The 23,289-nt window shown below is 37.5% G+C and overlaps 1 protein-coding gene and 1 long non-coding RNA gene across 5 annotated transcripts in view; one reads left to right on the top strand and one right to left on the bottom strand.

Annotated features, from left to right (window-relative positions):
- Positions 1–1,046: 1,046 nt before the first annotated feature.
- Positions 1,047–21,598, top strand: SPAM1 (sperm adhesion molecule 1). 2 transcript variants are annotated; one of them, XM_072964572.1, is made up of 6 exons: positions 1,047–1,125; positions 6,068–6,179; positions 9,187–9,266; positions 15,044–16,198; positions 16,660–16,749; positions 21,187–21,598. In XM_072964572.1, the coding sequence occupies exons 4-6, from the start codon at positions 15,242–15,244 to the stop codon at positions 21,577–21,579; spliced, it is 1,440 nt and encodes a 479-aa protein (XP_072820673.1). In that variant the 5' UTR covers positions 1,047–1,125; positions 6,068–6,179; positions 9,187–9,266; positions 15,044–15,241; the 3' UTR covers positions 21,580–21,598. The 2 variants fall into 2 exon arrangements, with proteins under 2 accessions (XP_072820673.1, XP_015093047.2); XM_015237561.3 differs by lacking the exon at positions 9,187–9,266.
- The window catches only part of LOC140697350 (uncharacterized), a 33,602-nt gene continuing 12,426 nt past the window's right edge, over positions 2,114–23,289 (bottom strand). For 2 of the 3 annotated variants that reach the window (XR_012074303.1, XR_012074301.1), the window contains 2 exons: positions 14,493–14,591; positions 6,855–7,696 (listed from right to left, as the gene is read on the bottom strand). This is a non-coding gene — a long non-coding RNA (uncharacterized lncRNA). Of the gene's footprint in view, positions 2,219–6,854; positions 7,697–14,492; positions 14,592–23,289 lie in introns of those variants that run through there. The other variant, XR_012074302.1, reaches the window with a different exon arrangement.

Here is a 23,289-nt window from a genome sequence, read left to right as displayed (position 1 = left end):
GCCCGTCATCTACATACTACACTAGATAATTAAAATATTCGGTCTCCCCCTGAAGAAAATGTCCTGTATTTGCTTCCTATTTTCATCGCTATGACAGCGGCTTGTCCCATAGAGGGCATTGTGAAGAGCAAGAGCATCACAGAATTAGCCAGAACTGGGTTTCCTAGCTTGGGGTTGGTGGACAAGTCATTTAGTTTTCTCTAATGCTTATTTCTTCATGTGCAAAATGAGAATGATAATTCTTACCCCAGGGTGTTACTGAGACATTTAAATGCCATAATTAATTGTTTACTGAAAATCCTTAGATGGCTTCATAATCAGTCGTTACTTGTCTGATTTTAGGGATTTGGCTGAACTTGCTTTCCTGTAAACACTGTCTCTTAATGACATTTTAATGAAAGTCTTGTTGTATGCATGTTAACATTTAAAATATAATAAATATGGCGCATTTGGTTAAAGTAGGTTAAGCCATCAATAAATATTACTTAAATCTTGGATTTTTAAAACTATAGCCATTGCATGTTAAGAATTAGAAGCAAATAAGCCATACACAATTGAACAAAAACAATATTCTTTGTCAAAGCCATAAACATTCATTAAGTAGCTAAAGTACTAATTAGATGCAACCTTGGGAGACTGCCTAATAATTATGTTGACAAGTGTGCATGTGCCTTGGAAATTTCTCCTTAATGCTTTGAAGCTATCGTGTTATCTGTCTGTTCTGGCTTTTTTGTTTTTGTTTTTCTAGCAAAAAAAGTAGGTCTTATAAAGATCTTGTCCCCATCCTCCAAATTCAGATTTGGTCAGTTCCTCCGATCTCACATCAGGTTCAAACTCTTCAAAACTTCTGAAGCGGAAGAGCCCCCAATTCTAATGAATATTCCTGGATATTTCCACTACTGATTCCCCTATCCTCTCTGAGTTCCTTCTTTCCTGTGCCTTCTCCCTGTTGGTCAATCTCAAGGACACGCCCATCCTGTCATAAACTAGCCAGATTGTTAGGCACCTGTCACAATGGCCCTCAGTTCCTGGTTCTCTTGTCTCAGGTGAGAATCACAGGGCACTCCTGTTTCCCTCTGGTCTTGGTGAGGAGACACAGAACTGCTGTTCTGCTCATCCACAAGGGTAAACATGCTCAGGTTTTTAGGGAACACTGTAGAGGGACAGAAATAACTAGGGCTGTTCACACGTCTTTATAATGGCATTAGAAGGTTGACATGGGAGTTCATTTTCCTCTTGGATAGCATCTGTCATACATTCTGGTGTATATGTGATATGCTAGGTGTACTGTTTATTTTGATAACAGCAATAATAATGGTTATTAATGATTACCCCTATCTTATAGATGTTGATAAACCTGCTAATAGCCAAAGTAAGTTTGATCCTGAGAAATATTCTTAACTATTGCTTCTTTGATTTTTAGTAATTGTTCTTCCTTCTCTTTTGTGAAATAGAAGCAGAATCAGTCTGTTTGGCCTAGATAATATATAATGCCCTAACACTGTGAAAATATCTGGATTCTATATTAATAATTTGTCTTGTTAATAGTTATTTTAAATGCCTCTTACTCGTATGCTACTTGCTTATTCCATGAATCCAATTTAAAAGACTGAAAAGAAGTCACCCATGATGAGTCAAAAAATATTTCAGTCGGAATGAGGGAAGACAGTTTGAAGTCTGAGCTTGAATACGTTGTCTTCTTAGTGGACTTCTCCACGGGATGCAAAGAGGTAGCCAAATTAATGCAACCCACATTAAGGCTGGAGTCCATCTAATCTCCTGATGGAGTCATAATCCATGGAGTGCCACGCAGGCTCCTTCTCGGGGCTCACAGGGAGGGGACAAGAGCCATGACTAAGGCACAGCACCATCATCAGATCTGGCGCCACTGCAGAATAAATATGCTGGGTATTTTATTTCTGCCAGACCAATTCTTTCATGGACCACATATTTAGATTAAAAAATCTTTTTTTTTCTTGGTGTTTCCTAGGGAAGCTTTAATGCCAGCAGATCTATGGCTCATTAAATGGTCTTGAGTTTTGCCTCCTTTACTCATGCTTCTCCTTCCTTTTATTCAGAAGAGGATAGAGGCAAGGGATGCTATTATTAATAATAACTGTGGCAACAACTTACATTTATTTGGTCTTTACCATGTGTCAGATGTAAAGGAAGGAAAAAAAAAACTTTCCTTTACCCTTTTAGATTCTGCAGTGGGGGCCTGTGAATTGAAATGGCAAAAGACAGATTAACAGGAGAAAAATACACCAACTTTATTTAATTTAAAAAAAAATTTTAATAGAAGTATAGTTAATTTACAATACTGTGTTAATTTCTGGTGTACAGCAGAGTGATTCAGTTATACATATTTATAAAAACCCTTTTCATATTCCTTTTCATTATAGGTCATTAGTTCCCTGTGCTCTACAGTAGGACCTTGTAATTTACCTATTTTATATACAGTAGTTTGTATCTGCTAATCTCAAACTCCTAAGTCATCTTCCCCTCCCTTTCCCCTTTGGTAACCATCAGTTTGTTTTCTATGTCTGTGAGTCTCAAGCATTATTTAGTATTTTTACATGTGCATGCAAGCCTTCACAGGGAAAAGGGAGACCTAAAGAAGTACTTAGGACCAAAAGCTTATATATCTTTTTAACAAATAATGATAAAATGTGAAGGAATGACAAGACAAGGAAACAGGGTTTCAGCTTCAGGAGCAGTAAATTGTGACTGGGAAGTATATGAGGGAAGCTCCTGGAAGAAAAGGGTCGTTTTCATAGGTTTATTCATGCAGATCCACTTTGGTGTCAACTCCCAGTCTCTGGTGATAAGACATTCCCTGCTTCCTGGTACCGGGAGTACACCTTTCCCATGAGAAATGGTCTGTCCTGCTTCAGGCAGAAAGCAGGAGGTCAGAGAGCCCTTCTCATTTATGTAGCTCAATCACCTTCAGCTCAAAATAATCCAAATACTATGCTCAAGTAGCACATTTGGGGGTGGAATGTTCTGAATCTCTTCACAGGCATCGTGCTGAGTGATTTTTGCACATTATTTCACTAAAATTTCACAACAGATCTATGAGATAGTTGCTCTTAATATCCACATATTTTAACTGAGAAAAAAAAAAAAGAAAAGGAAAGAAAAGGAAAACAAAACTAAAGTGCAACGAAGTTAAATAGTTTGGACAAGGCCACACACTGCTACCAAGTTGAGAAGCAGATTCCAGGCCTGCTGGTTCTCACGTAGAAAACTGAGTTGCTTAGTCCAGTAGTTTAGACATTTACAGACATTTCTTTAAGGAGTCCCAAGACAGCTCAGAATTCTGTTGTGGTTGCTGAAGAGATGAAAGAGATTTAATAATTTACCCAAGGCCACTTAATTAGAAAGTGGCTACTCTTAGGATTCAAAACCCAGGTGTGTCAGACTCAGAGTTTTTGAGTATCAAAGTGGTTTGATCCATTCCACAGTAAAAAATGTAGTTGACATTGTGACCCATTGCACACATGTGTAAACATATAACTGATGGGAAAAGTTCGTAAAATGATACTCACCCTAACTACATGGGGTGACCGTCTGTATTTCCTATTCTACCCTATTCTATTTAATCTGATCCTATTTCACTCTGTTATAATCTATTTCACTTATTTTTTTTAATGCGCATTACAACCAATTAAATCAGTGTTGTGACCCACTAACAGTTTGTGACCTGCAATTTGGAAAAAAAATGCTAGGACTAAGCCAACTCAACATCACTTTCTTGGATAATCGTGTTCACAACTACCCTCAATTTGTGCCTAAAATGCATAGGTCTACTTAGGTGATTTAGTTTTTGCTCTGAAATGCTCTTTGTGATTAGATCTTGGCCAGAGACCACCTCAGTGTTGAAGGACTAGCCACTGTCTCTTGTGGAAGGGTTGACTGAGCTCTTCCATTTCCTTCAACTGGCAGCGTGTGGTCTTTGTTGAGGCAAAACACCCAGCTTCTCAATCCGTAAGTGGAGATAAAAGGACTATTTAATTGTAAATGCAACCTTTACTGAGTTTCTACACCTTGAAGTGAATTTTGCTAGGATGACTCTTCCTCTGTCCATCTTTCCTTTCTCACTGGCCACAATCTTTAGAGGAGACTTTGATCACCGCTGTTATCCCCATCTCCTCCCCACAAAGTTCTCTGTGTTGTCTAAGAATGTCACTATCCATGATAAACATTTCTTTGGGTTTCTTGGACTAAGAATTCACAATTCCTAAATTTTTCTAGAGATACCCCTAATCTAATTACCTATATTGGCTCTTTGGGCCTCCTATAGGTCAAAGCCAATTCTATTTACACCTTATGACAACCGTCTTTCTTATAGTTTGGGGTAAATGCAAATGAACAAATATAAGCAAGATGTAATACAGATAGTCCAGGGGAGATAACACTGCACTTTGGATTTTCAGAGCTTCTTGTGAAAAATACTTCATAGATATCCTTTCACACATCATCCCAGCATCCCTGGGAGTTAGACTGATCTAGGTATTACCAATGTATTTTCAAAGAGTTGAGTGATGCCTAAAAATTGAATAATTTGAATCATCTAATCACTGCATAAAAAAGCTAAAAACAGAAATAAAGCCTTAATCCTTTTCTGAATCTCCTTAAGCCCCAAAGTCACCAGCCTTAAGGTCCCATTGGTGAATGAAAGACTCAGTTAAAACAGAAAGAAAAAAGTTAAAAGTAAATGTAAGAAGAGGAGAGCTCTTCTTTGCATGTGTGATAGAATTCCCCAGTGAAGCCATCTGGTCCTGGGCTTTTGTTTGCAGGGAGGTTTTTTTATTGCTGATTCTATTTCACTTCTAGGGATTGGTCTGTTCAAATGATCTATTTCTTCTTGATTCAGACTCACAGACATAGAAAACAAACTTATGGTTACCAGGGAGGGAAGGGAATGGGAAGGGATAAGTTGGGAGTTCGAGATTTGCAGATACTAATTACCATATATAAAATAGACAAACAACAAATTAATACTGTATAGCACAAGGAACTATATTCAATATCTTATAGTAACTTATGGTGAAGGAGAGTATGAAAACAAATATATGTATGTTTATGTATGACTGAAGCACTGTGCTGTGCACCAGAAGTTGACACAACATTGTAAACTGACTATACTTCAATAAAAATATATACACCAAAAGAAAAAAAAAGGAAAGAAAAAAGTCATTGTAAAGGGAAACACCAGTAAACATTTCCACTGCTGCTCTGTGGCATATATACCATATCTGCATCTTGGACTGTATCATATCATGAACTAGAGAGAATGGTGGCAGTGGGGGCAGTTCTGAGAGAGTAAGATTAAACTCCCTGCTAATTGTAACCTCTAAGATACCTTTTACTTTCATATAACAAAGTAAGATAAAACAAAGCTCTTCTTACTTAAGGATAATTGTCACCCCTTCAACTCTTTATCGTGTTAATGCTTAAGATGTGATAAATGGGTTTTATCTAACAGATAACTTGTAACTTGGGAGAAGGGTAGGAGATTAAAACTGAGTGAAGCTGGGGAAAAGGAAAAAAGTATTTTGATAAGAGGATTAATTAATAGATTCACCCATTCACCTACTCAATGAAGTACATGTGGACCCTCTACTCTGTACCAGGCCCAGCAGTGGGAAATTGGAACTCAAGAGAGAGTTTACAGTCTAGTGAGGGAGACAGACTTATTTCAAATTTGAACATAAACTGTGACGGGGGCTAAGAAATAAGTACGCTTTTTATGACAGCCTTTGAATCATTTGAAATAGCCTTGGTGGCAATCAGAGATTAACACTTCAGTAGTCAGATCTATTTGGAAAGGCCGCAGTGGAAACAGTCAGAGAGAGATATACCTCTAGGCTCAGAAGAGACATTTTAAAAATCTAAGGCAAAGAGATTAACACAAGAGGTGCAAAGCAGGATCCCTCTGGACTGAGATGTATGCAGTTCCCAGGTGGAATTCATTTTGTCCATAAGAATCTGTAACCCCAAGCCCTTCTCCCTCAAAGGAACTTTTGTGGATAATGAAAAATTTGAGTTTTATTTTTCTTTACAGCCTGGATGAAAAGCTGGCCTAGACTGAACTGCCACACATCCCCGCTAAGAAGACACTTGGTTGCTGGAGTCTTCAGTCACAGTTTTGCGTTCACAAAATGTGCATTCGTAAGGTAGACTGCAGAACATGGCATTTTAGGGTGATAACTATTACATCACTTAAAACTCTGACAAGACTTTTGAATCAGTCCTCTGTCCTAAGTTAAAAATTCAGTCTGCCTCCGAAGTGCTCCATTTAGAAGCCTGGTTATCTCTATAGGCTTCAGATCTCTTAGATAAGAGGAAAATACCTGCTGTACTGTGTTTTGAAGCTGAGCTCATCTTTGTCTTCAGTGGCATTGATGTGCAGTCTTAATGAAGGTGCTCAGATGCGTTTAATGACATTGGGTCCCTATTGTCTTTGGACAAAGGAAATTTATGAATACATAGGTGTTTTGTTTATTTTAGGCTACAGTGGCCATTTAGATCATTGACATAATCCCATATGTAGAAGATTTAGTAACTAGGACTTTGACAATTCAGAGAAAAAACCCAAAACTCATCTGACTGGTCGAGCAAAGAGAAACAAAAGTTAATACTGCTAATAGAAGACCAATTCATAGCCCATGTTATGGCTACTCTACTTTTGTGAATTTCATGGTGCAAGGCACCAGTAATAATGCAGGTGTTCGTTATTCTTCTTAAACTTTGACTTGAATAGTACTGTCAGGGAGGGGGAAATATCCCTCTCTACCCTCCCTTCTTGAGTTCTTGTGGCTGGACCAACAATAAAATCAGCACAAGACAGATTAACAGGAGGACAACTAATTTAATATCATGTGCATGAGAGATCATAAAAGGATGCTCAGGGAGTGATCAAAAGCAGGCAGCTTTTATATCTCATTACATAAACAATAAATTTGTGAGCATTTGAGAGAACAAAGAGGCTTGGGTTTGAGAGCTTAATTAGTAAAGTTAGGCTTGGGTAGTAAATTATTAAAGCAGGAACAAAGTTTGTTTATGTGGGCTTCTCAGCCCTGAGCAATTTATCTCTGGTGATAAGGATGTCTCTATTAGCCTCCTGGTGCAGGAAGTGTACCCTTCACAGGGGAGATTTATTTCCTGTATTCAGGGAGACAAAGAAGAGTCAAAGTGTCCTTTTTGTATGGGCTACTTTTCAAGGAACTTTAATTTGAAATAATCCAATGCCACTTTGGCATATTTTGGGACAGCCTGCCTGCCCTAAGCTCCAACAGTACTAAGCCCCTTTGCCTTTTTGTGCCAGGCAGCTGAGTCACCGTAACCACAGAAGAACCAGGATTGGTCCCAGAATTATGGCAGTGGAATGCTGGGTTGATGGCAAGTGAGGCATCGCCAAGTTCAGCCTGGGGTCTGACAGGTGGCACTGCAGGAAGCATCCCTAGCGGTGTTTTTAATTAGCCTCTAGAATTGACTCTTCAAGACTTTACGCAGTTTTTCGATTACTCTGTTTCAGTCGTATCTGGGTGTGTCAGTGCTTCATGCTTGGTTGTAGAAGACATATTTGTCTTCTGAGTAGTGTTTGAACTCTGGCTTCTGGATGCTACACTTTGGTTTTTTGTTTGACCATCTTCATTTTAAAGTGTTACCATAAGCCACAATTTTCAGTTTACTGAAATTCAAAGAAGATCAAGGTCATTTATTTCATTAAATGGTTAACTCAATAGCATGCACAAGATTGGGGACTGACAGATTCTCTACTGGACCATACTCATTAGGTCCACTGAGCTCTCCTGTTGCCTAGGTCCCAAACCCTGGACTTCTGTAGCCTTTCCTACCGAGTCCAATTCTACCAAGAATCCTGTAAAGTCACTTTACTAGGAGTTCCCCATCCAACATGCCTGATCCCCCGGCATATGTAACCAGGTTCCTCATCCTCCACCTTCCCCCAGGTGATGTCTGTCTGATCACCTGGCTTGTATTCAGCAAGGATCTGGCCTGGTGAGTTTAGCCAGACCCTCCCTTTACCCCTGATGTTTCTTCTTAGTAATTTTTCTACCCACTGACCACCCCTGTCCCTTTGCTCCTTGGCTATAAATCCCCACTCTTCCTCCTTGTATTCAGAATTGAGTCCATTTCTGTTCTGAGGAGTCTTCCCTACTGCAATAGTTTTTCTTCATAAAATTTGTTTTTACTGCTTTAACTACTGTCCTGTTCTAGTTTTTCTTTGATGGTTTTGTGGCTTCTGGACAATATGTTTTGGTTCTTGTTTGAACATCTTTATTTAAAAGTCACCATTGGCCATATTTTGAGTTTACTGAAATTCAAAGTATGTCAAGTTCATTCTTTTACTTAACTATTAACTCTTGTGTGTATCTATTGAGTCTCAATTAAGTGGCTTGGAAAATTGAACAATAACCTAATCCTACATGTTTTCCAATATATCAATATAACTTAAGGTTTCAATATTTAGAATTCATGTTTAATCATCCTGTGGTTTTCTAGCTTCTTAGATGTATTACTTCTTAATTATGTCTTGGCACAACAGGACAAACTTCTATTGCAAAAATGAGCATATATAAATTATATCTGTGTTCCACTATCACAATTAAATAAAATTAGATGTTTGGAACTTCTCTTGAGGAACTTTGTTATTTATTTGGCTCTTTTTTTCCTCCCCTCCTCTCTCTCTTCCCACCTTAAATATCTTTTTGAAAATATTAAATATCAATTCTAATTCATTTCATTAATTTCTTAAGGAGAGACTACTTTTACAGTGAATGCCGTAGTTCCTTGAAATTGATGCCTTTAAGTTCTTTCTATACATTACACTACAGAAATCTGTCATTAATTTAACAGAATGCTTAACAATCAAAACAACTGCAACGAGCATGTGTTTTATCATTGTTCTTAAACTCATTTCAAATGCTAATAAGCAATGTACAAGATTCTTATGTTAATTTACCAAGCTTGTTAATCTTTTCTGTTAGGAGGCACTTCAATCTGCTGAGATTCAAACACACATATTCAAACACACACACACACACCCCCACAGGCACACACACAAAAGTTCCCTTTCCCCTAGTCACACAATCACGCTTCAAAAAAATTAAGTCTATCTTTAATTGACCGGGCAAAGAGCTGTCTTCTCTCACCCAACAGGTTAAATACTGTAGAGTTATTAGATGGTCTGGGACAAACCTACTGACTTCTTAGAGGAAAACTCAAATTTTGTTTCAAAAGTAAGTTGTCTTTTTAAATTTCTACTGCATAGCCTGATAGGGAAAATGAGATAGATATGTCTCTCTGTGGGGAAAAAAAAAAGAGAAGTTCTGTAGCATGCCATGTCTTTAAGACTACATCTTTGGCTTTGGGAGGAGGTCATTTGGCATTTAATTGTGCTTGGAAGGAGATACACAGATTAAGGATTAGCAATTTCTTTAGCCTTGAGAATCTCCAGCCTGTGCAAAATTTACCAGGGGGAGATACTGACAAAGTTAAGACAGAGTAGGAGAAAGAACCAATAATGAGGAATAATAATGATAACAATAATACTAAAGAGAAAGGGGAAGAAAAAAAGAGTTGATGGAATGCCGCCCAAAATGGTATTAACTTCTCTTGTTGAATCAGGTTTATCACCATGTCCATTTCTGGCCAAACTACTTATAAAATATCATAGCTTAATAAGAAATTTTCTAGGAAAAATGTCTCACTTGAAAGCTCCTTTCTTTCCTGAAAACATGCATAAATTTTTGCTATAAGAGAAGAAAGTTACACATGGATTTTTCTGCTTTGGGGATATTATGCTGGTCTCTTATTTGAAAAGTTTGCTCAGAACTCAGCTTAGATTTACTGTAATTTGCAAGTGGAGGGAGAAGTCAGCCTCTGAGTTAAAATGATAAACTAAGTATTTCAGAAAGGATATACACCCTATCACATGTGATTAGTATATAAAGGCTACAGAGCAATAAATTAGGGGCCTGCTGCTCACTTGGAATTTTGCTTTTTATTTTTCATATGAAAGCATGATTCCCAGGGTGTGGGTATAATTTAGATACATTAAAACTGGGATACATTAAATTGAAAGTTCGAGATTTGCAGACACTAACTAATAAATATAAAATAGACAAACAAGTTTATACTGTATAGCACAGGGGACCATATTCAATATCTTGTAGTAACTTATGGTGAAAAAGCATATGAAAACCAATATATGTGTGTTCCTATATGGCTGAAGTATTGTGCTGTACTGTATACCAGAAACTGACGCAACGTTGGAAACTGATTATACTTCAATAAAAATATATTTTAAAAATTACGTTCAGTATCCTGAGGCCAGGGGCTATTTGCTGAGTACTGTGACAATGCCTTTATCCTATTCAGTTGTCCTGGGGACTGTAGAGTCATGGAGACCGAGAAGAAGCTAAGGAAAGGAAGCATGAAGGGAAACTCATAGAAGACAAGGGTTATATTATCTCGGCATCGTTTCCTCGTCTCCAGTGATAAGACTATTCTCTTTCTGGTTCAAAGAGGCTGTTTTTCTCACAGAAAATTTTATGTCCTGCTTTTAGGAAGAAAATGGGAGGTTAGAAAGCCCTTCCTGCACCTGCTGTCTCTCAAATGCCTTTAGCTGAAAATAGTCAATATGCCAAAATGGCATTTTTGGGGATGGCATGTTCTGATCTCCTTCAATCCAAATAAACACATAAGTAGAAAAACAATGACCTCCATGTCCTGATCACCCAGTTTCTACCATTATTAACTCACAGCCAATCTTTTCCACCTAAACTCAAATCCTCCCCTTGCCACCTAGTCACCCTTCTCCAACCCAAATTATTTTGAAGCAGATCTGTGTAGGACATTAAATGACATTTAAAAAATAGTTTTTCAGGTTATCTAAGATATTTTACTTTTATAAGAAATTTCACTTCCATTAGCTTAATCAGCTTTGTTACAGATGAAGGATCATGGGGGTAAAGAAAAGAGGTTGAGGGACTGTCTTTTTTATTTAGTCTGGTTCCATCTAACTGTTCAAGCCAAGAAGCCAAGGAGTCATAAGTTACTTGCTTCCTTATTCTTCCAAATGCATCTGGTGACCAATGGCTGTCAATCTCATTCTCCTCCTGAACCTATCACCCTGCTACTCTCCAACTTATTTATACTCCTTCTGTCTTGTCCCTCTCTCATTGTATCTTGTATAAAGTGCTTATAATAATCATTCTGAAATGAATCTGATCATCTCACTACCCTAACAAAATACTATATTGGGCCAAGGACCCCTGATTGACAACCCAAAGCTTTGTTAGCTGACATTTTCCACCTCACTCACAATGTCTGAACACTGCCAACACTTACATGTACAGAGATTTGTCCATATTTAAAATTGATATTTTCACACTATAAAAATGGATGTATTAAAAATTGGAAGATTTGGCACCACTCGAAATAACTTGAGCCAAATAGCAGACGTTCTTTTAGGACAGGATATGAGCTTTGGCCTTGGCCCATCGTTTCACACTTCTTGCCTTTTTCACTTATTTTGTTACTTGCCTAAGGGCTGCAATCAGAATTCCTTGGGATGGAATCTGTCCCATTACCAGCATTAACTTTCTTTCCTTTTCAGGTCCTCAAAGTTCTCCCATATTGGATTATGGAATGCATCACTGCAAAGACTAGTCCTCTGTGTCTAATCCTTGCCTCTATTCCCAGTCCCTACGCCTACTTGGGTTTGTCCAGCTTGAGCACTGTTCTCTGTTGGGAGCCACATCTCATCTACCCAGGTGCCTTGGTATTTGACTCTCATGGTGCGTTAGGCATATCCTAACACCCTGTCACTGTGCTTATCACATCTGGCCGTTAATTTCCGCACTTCTAATACCTATCAGGAAGAGTGTGCTGCCTCCTCCTCTAAATACCGGTGCTTGCCACAGTACTTATCCTATAGGGGTTCAATAAATGTTGGATGAATGATTGGCTGGTTTAATTATCTTTAGGTAATAAGACCCCAAGTGGATTGAGAGGTGCTTAGAGCAATTAAGATCACAGCCAATCCAAATATACTCTTTGCTAATCATAAAGCTCTGGGCCTGTGCTAGTTCCTCTAATTGGATCTCAGAAGTGGATGTTGACAATCCCTAAGGTTCTGCTAACAGTCTAAATGGAATTCATCTTATCCTTTGACCACAGTCACAAATCAATGATCTGTGATCTCTGGATCTTGCCTTTGTACTTTAGACCTGACAACGTTTCTCTCTGCCATTTTTCTTTTCCTTTTTTTCTCTCACATATGTTAACACTTACCAGTCTCTCAACTATTTGTCTATTTGCCTAGAGAAATTAAACTCCTCTAGAAATCTTGCCTCTGGGACTCATACGTGCAGCCAATTTCAAGTTCAAGTGAGGCTTGCTGTCCTTACATGCTTTGACTCTGCTCATTGCCTCAGCTCACACAGACACCATCTGTCTTGCTTTGTATGAAACAGTGATACCTGAGGAGGTTATGTTGCTAAACACCAGGTAGCCCAAAGGTTGGAAGAGTTTTCCTTTCTCCTTAAACTATGAAGACTTCAAGAAGGTTTTATTCCACAGAATGAGGCTCAAAGACATAGGTTCTGGCTCTGGCTGTGTCACTGGTTTATTTTTAGGTCAGTTTGGGTAAAACGGTTACATTATGATACATATAAATATACCAGTCTTTCTCTTGAAGCTGAAACTGGTTTGAGAAAAGAGACTTGTAGAAGCTACAATCCTTTTTTTTTTTTAACCTTTGATGATTATAATGAGTTTCCTAGGGCTGCTGAAATAAATTGTCATTAACTTGGTGGCTTAAAACAACAGAGATGTATTATCTCACAGTTCTGAAGACTAGAAGTTCTAAATCAAGGTGTCAGCAGGGCCATGTTCCCTCTCAAGACTCCAGTAAAGAATCTCTCCTTGTTTTTTCTAGCTTCTGTTGGCTCCTGGCAGTATTTGGCTTTCCTTGGTCTGTAACTGCATCACTTCAGTCTCTGCCTCCATAGTCACATGGCCTTCTTCCCTATATCTCTGTATCTCTGAATCCTCTCCTTTTCTTGTATGGATACCAGTAATTGGATTTAGGGCCACCCTAAATCTATGATATTATCTTAATATCCTTAACTATTTGTACCTACAAAGACTCTATTTCCAAATAAGGTCACATTCTGAGGTTTGGGGTAGAAATGGATTTGTAGGGGGACACTGTTCAACCAATTACAGTGACTATCTTCCTTTAAATGTCAACAGCTTTATCACTTTTTTTTTACTATAAAAACTTTTTTTATTGAGTTATTGTCATTTTACAATGTTGTGTCAAGTTCCAGTGTAGAGCACAATTTTTCAGTTATACATGAACATACACACATTCATTGTCACATTCTCTTTTGCTGAGAGCCACAAGATCCTGTATATATTTCCAGTACAATTTTGTTTATCTACTCTACATTTTGAAATCCCAGTCCCACTTTTTAAATTTTAAAATTCACATTTACAATTTTCAATGATAGAAGTGTTCATTTTTTCCTGAAGGTTTCTGTGAGTAGAGAGCTTTCCAATAGTCTCATTCTGCCCCATGTTTTTCTTACATAAAGTGATCATGTCGAAATTAGGTTTGAATGTTAATTATTTTAATAAGCTTAATCTACTTTATCCTTTAAGTATAAGGACATCTAATCCTTTCTTTATTCCATTTACTTGTCCCACTCCCTGCCATTCAGACAGTTTTATTGATAGTTAGTAGTTGAATTAGTCTTCTCCCCTGTATTACTTTAGGTGAAGACCTTCTAGGTCATAAGTAAGAAAGTTTATAAGGGCTTAAACTGTGAAAATCTTTAGCTCCTTTACATGTTCTAACTATTAGGGGAAAAAAACCTATTATCTTCAAAGCATGAGACTGCAATGGTTCTTAAGATTTTATTTTGTTCCATCTATGGTGTTCTCTTTAGAGCAACTGCTTTTTCAGCAACAGGAATGAATGAACGATTTGCTATGGTAAAGACACACATTCGTGGGAAGAATGGTACAATCCACATTGTACCCTCACACAGCAGAACACTACTATTGGATTATGAAATGCATCTAATTAAATGGAATCTAATTAAAATAAATGTTCTAGTTTCCTCCTAGAATCACAGAACATTTAAATACATCTTCTTGTAGGTAATTTTTGCAAATACCAAATGTTAAGTAATGCCTAGCTTAATTTCCTATCCTTGATTCAGACATTATTGTACCAGAGTGCGCCATAACTCTTCACATTGGGACAGTCAGCACAACACAATCTCAATTATTAAAAACTATAAAGGACCAAAATTCATTTTTGCTTTTATTAAGCTAGGTCAGAACCAATTCTTTTAGTAGAAGATATAAATATTTTATTAAATTTAAACACGAGTGTACAGTACTTTGAGATATCATTAAGAGTCCTGTTCTAAATAGAAACTTCAACTTACCCCTCAAGAGGAGAGTCTGTTGGATTCAGTAGTTTCAAGTGAACTTTTGACTTATTGCCTCTGACAGAAGTGACTTTGCCTCCTCTTTTACCAGCTTCCCTTAAAAAAGAAAAACAAAATGATGAAATCTCACAATTCGATGAGAGATTGTTTTCACTTTTGCGTAGACCACTACAGAGTGCTCTTCCAAGAAATAACAAACAAGCTTGAGAGGTTCAACTTGGAATTTCTTTTCATTCAATCGTTTTTTGCTAAGGCATTGCTCAGTACGGCATTCTGCACAACTAGGAGGGCACAAGGAAAAATGGCTGCATTTACTTCTCTGCAGGTTCAATAGTGATTTGGGAAGATGAGACAAATATTAGCTATTATAGGATTTGTATCCTACATAAGAGAAAATAATTTTACTGACTCAAGCACAGGAGTCCTCCATCTTCAAAAGTTGAATTAAATTCCTTGCACTTAAAGTTGGGAATTTGGTAAAGCTTGTGATCTCTGATATGGAAAGGTAGTTTAACAAGATATCCTATGTGTGTTTTTTTTTTTTTCAGTTATAGAAGAAGCAATTTGCAAAACATTCCTAAAACACAAAAGCAAGAAGAATAATATTAAATATAAATCATCATTATATCTTTTCATCAAAGTGGCTTCATTCTACTGTCTCTCTTCTGTGCTTATATCCTGCATCAAATATTGGATAAACTAAAGTGTGTAGGAGCAACAAGTGCTTTTCGTAGTCATTGCTCTTCATGATGGAGGAATTAAGGCTCCAGCCCATCTCCTTAAGGAGTTTTGTTGGGTCCAATGGCGCACCCCAGGCAGTGTTCACCTTCCTTCTGATTCCATGTTGTTTGACTCGGGACTTCAGATCACCCCCTCTTATTCCAAATACCCCTTTCCTCTGGGCCTGGAATGCCCCAACTGAACTTTGTGATAGATTTAAGGTGCCTCCAGATCTGAGACTCTTCTCTTTGGTGGGAAGCCCCCGGAAAGGTGTCAGAGGACAACCTATTGCATTATTTTATGCTGATAGACTTGGCTACTATCCTCACATAGATGAAGTAACAGGCGAAAATATGCATGGAGGAATCCCCCAGAAGGGATCCTTAGAAAGGCATTTGGACAAAGCTATAAAGGACATTTCCTATTACATTCAAGTCGATAACGTGGGCTTGGCTGTCATTGACTGGGAAAACTGGAGGCCTACCTGGGAGAGAAACTGGAAACCGAAAGATATTTACAAGAATCAGTCTATTGAGCTAGTTCGGCAACAAAATACAACACTTTCTGACTCAGAGGCTGCCAAAGTAGCCAAAGTAGAGTTTGAAAAGGCAGGAAAGAGTTTCATGCTAGAGACTTTAAAGGTGGGAAAACTACATCGGCCAAATTACTTATGGGGTTATTATCTTTTTCCTGATTGTTACAATCATAATTATAACCAACCTACTTACGATGGAAGTTGCCCTGAAATAGAAAAAAGAAGAAATGCTGCGCTTGACTGGTTGTGGAAAGAAAGCACTGCCCTTTTCCCATCTATTTATTTGACCAACAAGTTAAAGTCTTCTCTACGGGGTGCACTCTTTGCTCGTAATCGTATCCAGGAAGCCATTAGGATGTCTAAAGCAGCCAAAGCTGGAAGTCCACTTCCAGTGTTTGTATATGCCCGTCCAGTTTTTACTGATGTGTCTCTGAAATACCTCTCTCAGGTAAGTTAATCAAGGTATGAAGTCTATAGAATATGGTCCACAAATGGTGTTCAGTGCAATTGAATAGCACTTTTGAAGGGAGTGAAATTTAGCTTTTAATTTGGAATGTGCACACAGGTATTTCTGCATCACTATATGAATGCAAAACAAGGATATATTTTATTTTAATGTAGTCATATAGTTATCTTCACAACCATGGAGAATTGGGTAGTATAGACAATGTATTAACTCAGTTCCTTTCATTCTTTTTCTTTTATAGGGTCTTGTCAATAAAATTGAAATAGTAGAAAATCTGTATTTTTGTTATTGTAGGACAGAGGTGGCATCAAAGATAGACATAAGTAGCGGGGAAATATTTAAATGATTATTGCTGGGTCAGCATTCTTGGCTTTGGTGTAACTGTTCTAAGAGTAACACTTCTATTTTATTCCTCTGTTAACTCTTTCCATCACATTTGCCAGGATGACCTTGTGCATACAGTTGGTGAAAGTGTTGCTCTAGGCGTCTCTGGAATTATAATGTGGGGAAGCGCCAATTTAAGCCTAAGTATGGTAAGTTGAAATTACAGGAAGTAGGTGAAAACATTTCTACTTTTAATGTTTTTGAGGATTTTTGTGGAATTGAGTAATAAAATGACTATGTTTGGTACATAATAGTATGTGCTCAATGAATAACAGATAAACCAAACCAGCTTTCATTTGTGTGGTTGGGTTGTAAGGCTCTTTTCCAGTGAGAAAAACAAATTTGGTGAGATTAATCAAAATTCTCTAGGCTATGTGGTTAGTAAGTAGCAAAAACAGGGCCACAATCTTGGTTTTCTGATATTTGGTGTTTTTCCTACTATATTGTGTTGTCTTTCTTCTCAGAAGAGCTCAACTAGCTGATATGCATTCATTCATTCTTTCATTTGCCCATTTACTGTTTGGTAATTACTTATTTATTTAATGACAGTTTATTGCGGGGGGCCAGCTACTGGGGGGGGGTGTGTGGGCAGTTGGGAGTTACCTTTTGAAGATATTGCTAAGTTGTTCAAAGCTTCCCTAAGGGAGAGGAAAAGGAACCCTTCTTTATTTCCCATGGATTATATTTAGTAGCATCCATTTTAAGTAAAATTTTAAGTAAAATTTGTTTTATTAGGAAAATGTGTTTATTTTGTTCTGTATAGTGTTAACTGTATTCATTTTCTCCTGACGCATTTTCTTTAGTTCAAAAAGCCTTTTACTATCATGACCTAATCCTTTCCTCTCTTCCTTTATTTTTTATTCTTGTTTCATTCTCCATATCAGGCCTTTATCCTCACCTCTTCAGTCTTCTTGATTCAAAACATGAGTAAAGTTATCACATGGACGCTGCTGAGCTGGAGCTGAACTTTTCCTTCTCTGATGGATGTGGAGATACTTGTAATGTAGGTGCCATGGAGAATGTCTAATGATGCTTATGGCCCAGAACTCTTCTCCTGGGACCTACAGAGAACAGCTTTATACTCTTAAGACCAGAAGAGATCTTTTGATATCTTGTCCTTCAGACAGACTAGCCAGATTTTTCCTTTATTTATAAAGATACTTAACAGCAGTCTCCTTTCAGAAATTCTTTCAAGGTAATCTGAGCCCTTCTACCTCTTTGGTAGATTCTGTTGTCTCTGGTTTGATCACCAGTAAAGAGAAATAATATAAAATATAAGTTCAGGGAAAGGTATATGTCCCCTTTGCAAAACTCTTATATGTCAGAAAATTATTTAAAAATTCTAAGAATATTTCAAGTTTTTATTAGTTGTTTTCTCAAATCTATAAATTCTTTTCTCAAGGATAATGTTACTTCTATGATGGAGCCATTTATAATTTCCCCATACTACTTCCTCTTTTTTTTTTTTTAATAATTGAGAGCTCCACCTGACTCTGATGAGGAATGAATCAGGCATTCCCCAGTTAGTAGGGGCATGACATGGCATACTAGTCAATCATCACACTTTTTAAAAATTGTACTTTAATCTTAGATTCACATTCTTCTGCCATGACTCTCAAATCACCTTCAGTATTATTCATACAGGGACAGTCCTTCAACTTTAATATGATGATTTTCTACTTAATAACACTGCCTTGAAATGGTCCCTTGTGGACTCTATTCTGTATATGTCTTTTACCTTTGCCAATTGATGATCATTTTGACTATTGATTCTGTCATTATGTCCTCTTTTTTCTACGTCATTTGAAATCAACAGAGTCACAGATTGCTTGTCCTGTTTCTCCTGATTCATTGACAACTTGAGAAACTAGTAATTGCAGGTTTACTTACAACGACTGGAATCAACGTGAAACAGTTGTTATCAGATACAGGCAAATCATTTCCTTCCATTCCATCTTATTAGATCCAGTTGTGTGACAGAGCCAGCTTCTACTGGTCCCAGCCCATGAGATCTGATTGTTAACTATTCAGAAATTTTGTGAACAGTTTGTTCACAGCCATTATTAAATATTAAATTATAAAAGCTTAGAAGAAAATAAAGTATGTTAAAAACAAAAATAATACTCAAATGTGCTATCATCCATACTTTTGAGGTTATTTACATCTATTGTATCTGTGTAAGTAGAAATGGTGTTATGTAACAGTGTGCTACTTCACACCATACTACCGTGCTGTGTAACAATGGAGTACTTGATTCCTAATTCTGCACTCGGTGATGTCAGGTTGGTAGCTTAAAACTGGCCATGGTAGGAGTATTTACACCATGGATATTAACAAATGCTATAAACCAGGCTTTATCTCTTGGCGAACCAGTTTTAAATCTTTTCAAAGACAGCATCTTATGTAGTCTAAGGATTCTCAAAACATTCTCATCCTTTTACTCCTTTCCCTGTCTAGTTTTTGTATCTGTAGACAACTGCAATGTCATCTCAACTTGGTATAAATTCTCATATATCCATGGCACTGATGATGCAGTGTTGAATACTGACAAAGTCCCTGCCTTCTTGGAGCTTATGTAAAGTTGGAGGGGAAGAAACAACACAAGACAAGAAAAATATTTGATAAGCACTATGCAGGGAATTAAAATAGTAGATATGACAAAGTGGATAGGAAAGGGTTCTGAGAAGGGTATTGTCTAATTAAAGCTGTGATCTGAATGACAAGATGGAATCAACCACATTAAAAATTAGAGAGAAGAGCATTCTGGGCAGAGGGAACAGTAAGTGCAGTTTGAAATGAATCTGCCATGTTTGTGGGACAACTAGTACATAAGGCTGAGTGGGTGACAAGAGGGTTGTACAAGAGGAAGGAGAGATTACACCACATCAGGTGCGTACAAGTTGAGAGAAGCTGGATTGTATTTTAAACACCCTACAGAGCTATGGGAGGGTTAAGAAGAGGTTTTCTATTGCTGTCATAAAAATTACAACAAACTTAGTGGTTTAAACAGCAGAAAAGTGTTATCTTACAGTTCTGTAATTCAGAAGTCCAACAGGGACTTCAACGCACTGAAATCAAGATGTCAGCAGAGTTGCACTCCTTTCTATGGAAGGCCCCTCATTTGCTCATTTGAGTTGTTGGCAGAATTCATTTCCTTGTGATTGTAGCAACAAGATCTCTATTTTCTGGCTGGTGGTGGCTAGGGGTCATTTCCAGCTTCTGGAAGTCACCACGCTCTTTCTCTTTTGGCCCTCTCCTCTGTCTTCAAAGCCAGCAATGCTGGCTGAGTCTCCCTTCCCTTTGAATTTGCTCTCCTTCTTCCACCTCATTTTTTAAAATCCAAGCTTAAAGTGTTTCTACATTATTAAGAACTCTTGTGATTAGATTGAGCCCATCCAGATAGTTCAGGATAATCTCTCCACCTCAGGTCTATACCCTTAATCATATCTGGAAAGTCCCTTTTGCCATGTAAAGTAACAAAATCACAGATTCCATGGGACTGGGGTATGAACATCCTTCTTGGAAGGCACTTATTCTGACTACCATTGATGGCATCATCTCAAGGGAGGCAACAGAAATAGATTTGAGTGGAAGCTGCCAAGATTCCTCAGCTTTCCTGCTGACCCACCACTACCACTTCTTTGGTCTTACTGAAGGAGTAGCACAGACAGCTCACTCAATGGAACTGTTGATCATGAAAGAAGCAACCGCCTTCTATGTTTTTAAAAGGATGGTGTCCCAGTTTTAGAAATATCAGTTTCAAGATGAATCATTTTAGTTGCTCATAACTCATACTCTGCCAAATATCTGTAAAAGAGCTGTCATTAATTCACCCAAACTTGAGTTATACGTAACATTTAACAGAAAGTATACTCGACTGAACCTATTCAGTTGTTTTGAGCTAGCAATTTAGAAACCACTCTTTCCAATGCGCTTTAAACTTGTCTGACAAATGTGATACTTAATACATTTACTTACATTTCATATTATTTATAAATTGAGGGCCAACCAATGATATGCTGGGCCTCGTGCTTAGCACTTTTATATACACTGTACCTTTTCATCTTCATGATAGCCCTGTAAGGTAGGTGCTGTAATTATCCTTATTTTACAGTGATGCATAGCCAAGTTATTAATTTGTCCAAGGTCCCCCAGATAGGAAACTAAGACTTAGAAAACTTAAGAGATTCCCAAGTTCACACAGTTGATCATCAATGGAACTGTGACTCCAGTCTGGGTAAATGGATCCCAGAGCCCATGCTCTAAATCCTCCACCCTCATTGTACCTTTCTGCCCCTTCCACCCCCATTAGTTTATGAATTATTGAGGAAGACCAAAGCTAGAGTACATCAAACCTCAACTGGTCAATTATTTAGTGACATGAAATGGCATGTGAAACTTACAATTGTTACCAAAAACACTTGGAAGAATCTTGCTTGCTAAAGTAAAAAAAGATAAAATATTTCCTACTTCTTACTGGGTCTGTTGTCTTTTTGTGCTTCCTTAGAAATTGCTTAATGTAGTGAATTAATTCACATATGAACTAACTTGGATCTTAATAATCTGATCTTCTTGTAATTTTACAGCAATCTTGCATGGACCTAAACAATTACATGAAGAAGACACTGAATCCTTACATAGTCAATGTCACCCTAGCAGCCAAAATGTGTAGCCAGGTGCTTTGCCAGAAACAAGGAGTGTGTGCAAGGAAACACTGGAATTCAAGTGACTATCTTCACCTGAACCCAATGAATTTTGCTATTCAAACTGGGAAAGATGGAAAATACATGGTACATGGGAAGCCCACAATTGAAGACCTGCAACAATTCTCTGAAAAATTTTATTGCAGTTGTTATCCCAGCACCCGTTGTAAGGAGACAGCTAATGTAACAAACATTCATACCATTCATGTGTGTATTGCCAAAGATGTTTGTATAGATGCCCTTCTAAACTCAGGTTGTTCTCCTATGTGGAAATAAAGATTCTCTGCCACATTCAGCAATATCTCATCCTTCACACCACCTGCCACAGTGTCTCCATGTGTTTATGGGAAAGATCTCAGTGGGTGCCTCACAGCCAGGTGTTCAGCAGAAGCCACGTCCAACAACACCCAAGAGGGCTGTCAGAGTGTTACTGGAACAACACTTCCACTCAGTGATATACTCAACACAAAAAAACCAAAAAACCTTTTCAAGTACAAGTTCAGCGCTTATTAGATTTCCTGTATCCATGCTTTATGTTTTGATATGTTTTTCATTTTTCCATTTAATAGTTTAGCTCACTTACATTACTTTTTTAAGCAAGAGATGATACTTGCATATTTAAAGTTTCGTATTTGAAATGTGAAACAAAACTCATGGCCAAGACAGTATTTTAATTTTTTGAGCAGAGATTGCTTTTTCCATGATCAAATTGAACTTGAAATGATCATTGATTGAGAAACAAAGAATTGTGGCTAGCATCTTTAATTTTCAAAATCATAGTCCGGGTGGTGTTATTACTAAATCCATTGAAACCACATTTTCTTTTGAAACTTAAAGTAGACTCGCTTATTAAGAGAGCATCAGGGGGAGGGTATAGCTCTGTGGTAGAGCACGTGCTTGGCATGCATAAGGTCCTGGGTTCAATCCCCAGTACCTCCATTAAAAAAAAAAAAGGATAAACCTAATTACCCCCAATAAATAAAAAAAAAAATATAGGATTTAAGAGAGCATCAAATTTGCTTTGTAAGATGATATCCAGGTTTGTATTTTTAAGTTGCCATGAGAGTATAGCAAATATTTCACATACTGTGAATGTATATATAAAACTAAGAGCTACCTGTTGTATTCTTGGTTCTACCAAAGAGTGACTGTAAGGCCTATTAATACTTAGGGGCATAGTGTTCTTCTGAGAAAAGTGACGATTTGAAAAATGCCAATTTACTCCAAATGAATGTCTATAAGTAGCTTGTAATTTGTAATAAAAATGTCAGGACAATATTAAAGCATAATATCTTATCTTTTAAAATGTAATATCCTAAATGCACTTGTCTGTCTCAAGCACAGAATTATAGTTTTTAGCTATTACACCTTGATAATTTGTTCAAGTTGTGTTTTGTAAAAAGGTAACTTTTAAAAAGTGATTATCCTGTCAACTTTTGCACATGGTTTAATATGTCTTCAAAATTCGTATATGAAGTATTCTAACTGTCTTTTCGCTCTTGATTGCCAAATTTGACAATCTTGTGCACCTAAAGTGCCTTAATTCATCTAAGCCTCCATTCACATCCTTCATTTAGCATTTATTGGGAGTTTATTCTCTGCAAGGCTCAATTTTAAGTGTCACAGGTTCAAGGTGAAATAGCGTGCTTCTTACCATCAGTGAGTTTGTTGTATATTTGGAGAAAGACAGACATTGACTAGGGTGTGAGAAGGGCTGTGATGTAAGTTCAGCATGCTCCGCTGTATAAACGAGAACCTGAGCATGTCAGAGAAGGGCTTCAAAGATGTCATGAAAGAGATGATGTGTCCGTTGCCTTGAAGGCTGAATAGCAGTTAGGTCATGTGGAAACACAAGACACAAGGGCCTTCAGTAGAACAAAACACTGAGTGTGGTTATTAGAGTGGCATACAGTGAATGATGGCCAAAGGATGAAGGCTTTTGTAAAGCATACAAAGAAAAGTGGACTTTACAAGGAAGATGCTGGC

This window comes from Vicugna pacos, chromosome 7 (genome assembly GCF_048564905.1).
Source record: "Vicugna pacos chromosome 7, VicPac4, whole genome shotgun sequence".
Classification (NCBI taxonomy): domain Eukaryota; kingdom Metazoa; phylum Chordata; class Mammalia; order Artiodactyla; family Camelidae; genus Vicugna; species Vicugna pacos.
Note: the sequence above shows the minus strand (reverse complement) of the source record. Positions and strands in the feature narration are given on the sequence as shown.

Excerpts from the sequence above, each read along its gene's own strand:
- SPAM1 (XM_015237561.3), top strand. The coding sequence starts at position 15,242 with ATGATGGAGGAATTAAGGCTCCAGCCCATCTCCTTAAGGAGTTTTGTT. Across the intron at positions 16,199-16,659 it reads CTCTGAAATACCTCTCTCAG|GATGACCTTGTGCATACAGT; the intron begins GTAAGTTAATCA and ends CACATTTGCCAG. Across the intron at positions 16,750-21,186 it reads CCAATTTAAGCCTAAGTATG|CAATCTTGCATGGACCTAAA; the intron begins GTAAGTTGAAAT and ends GTAATTTTACAG.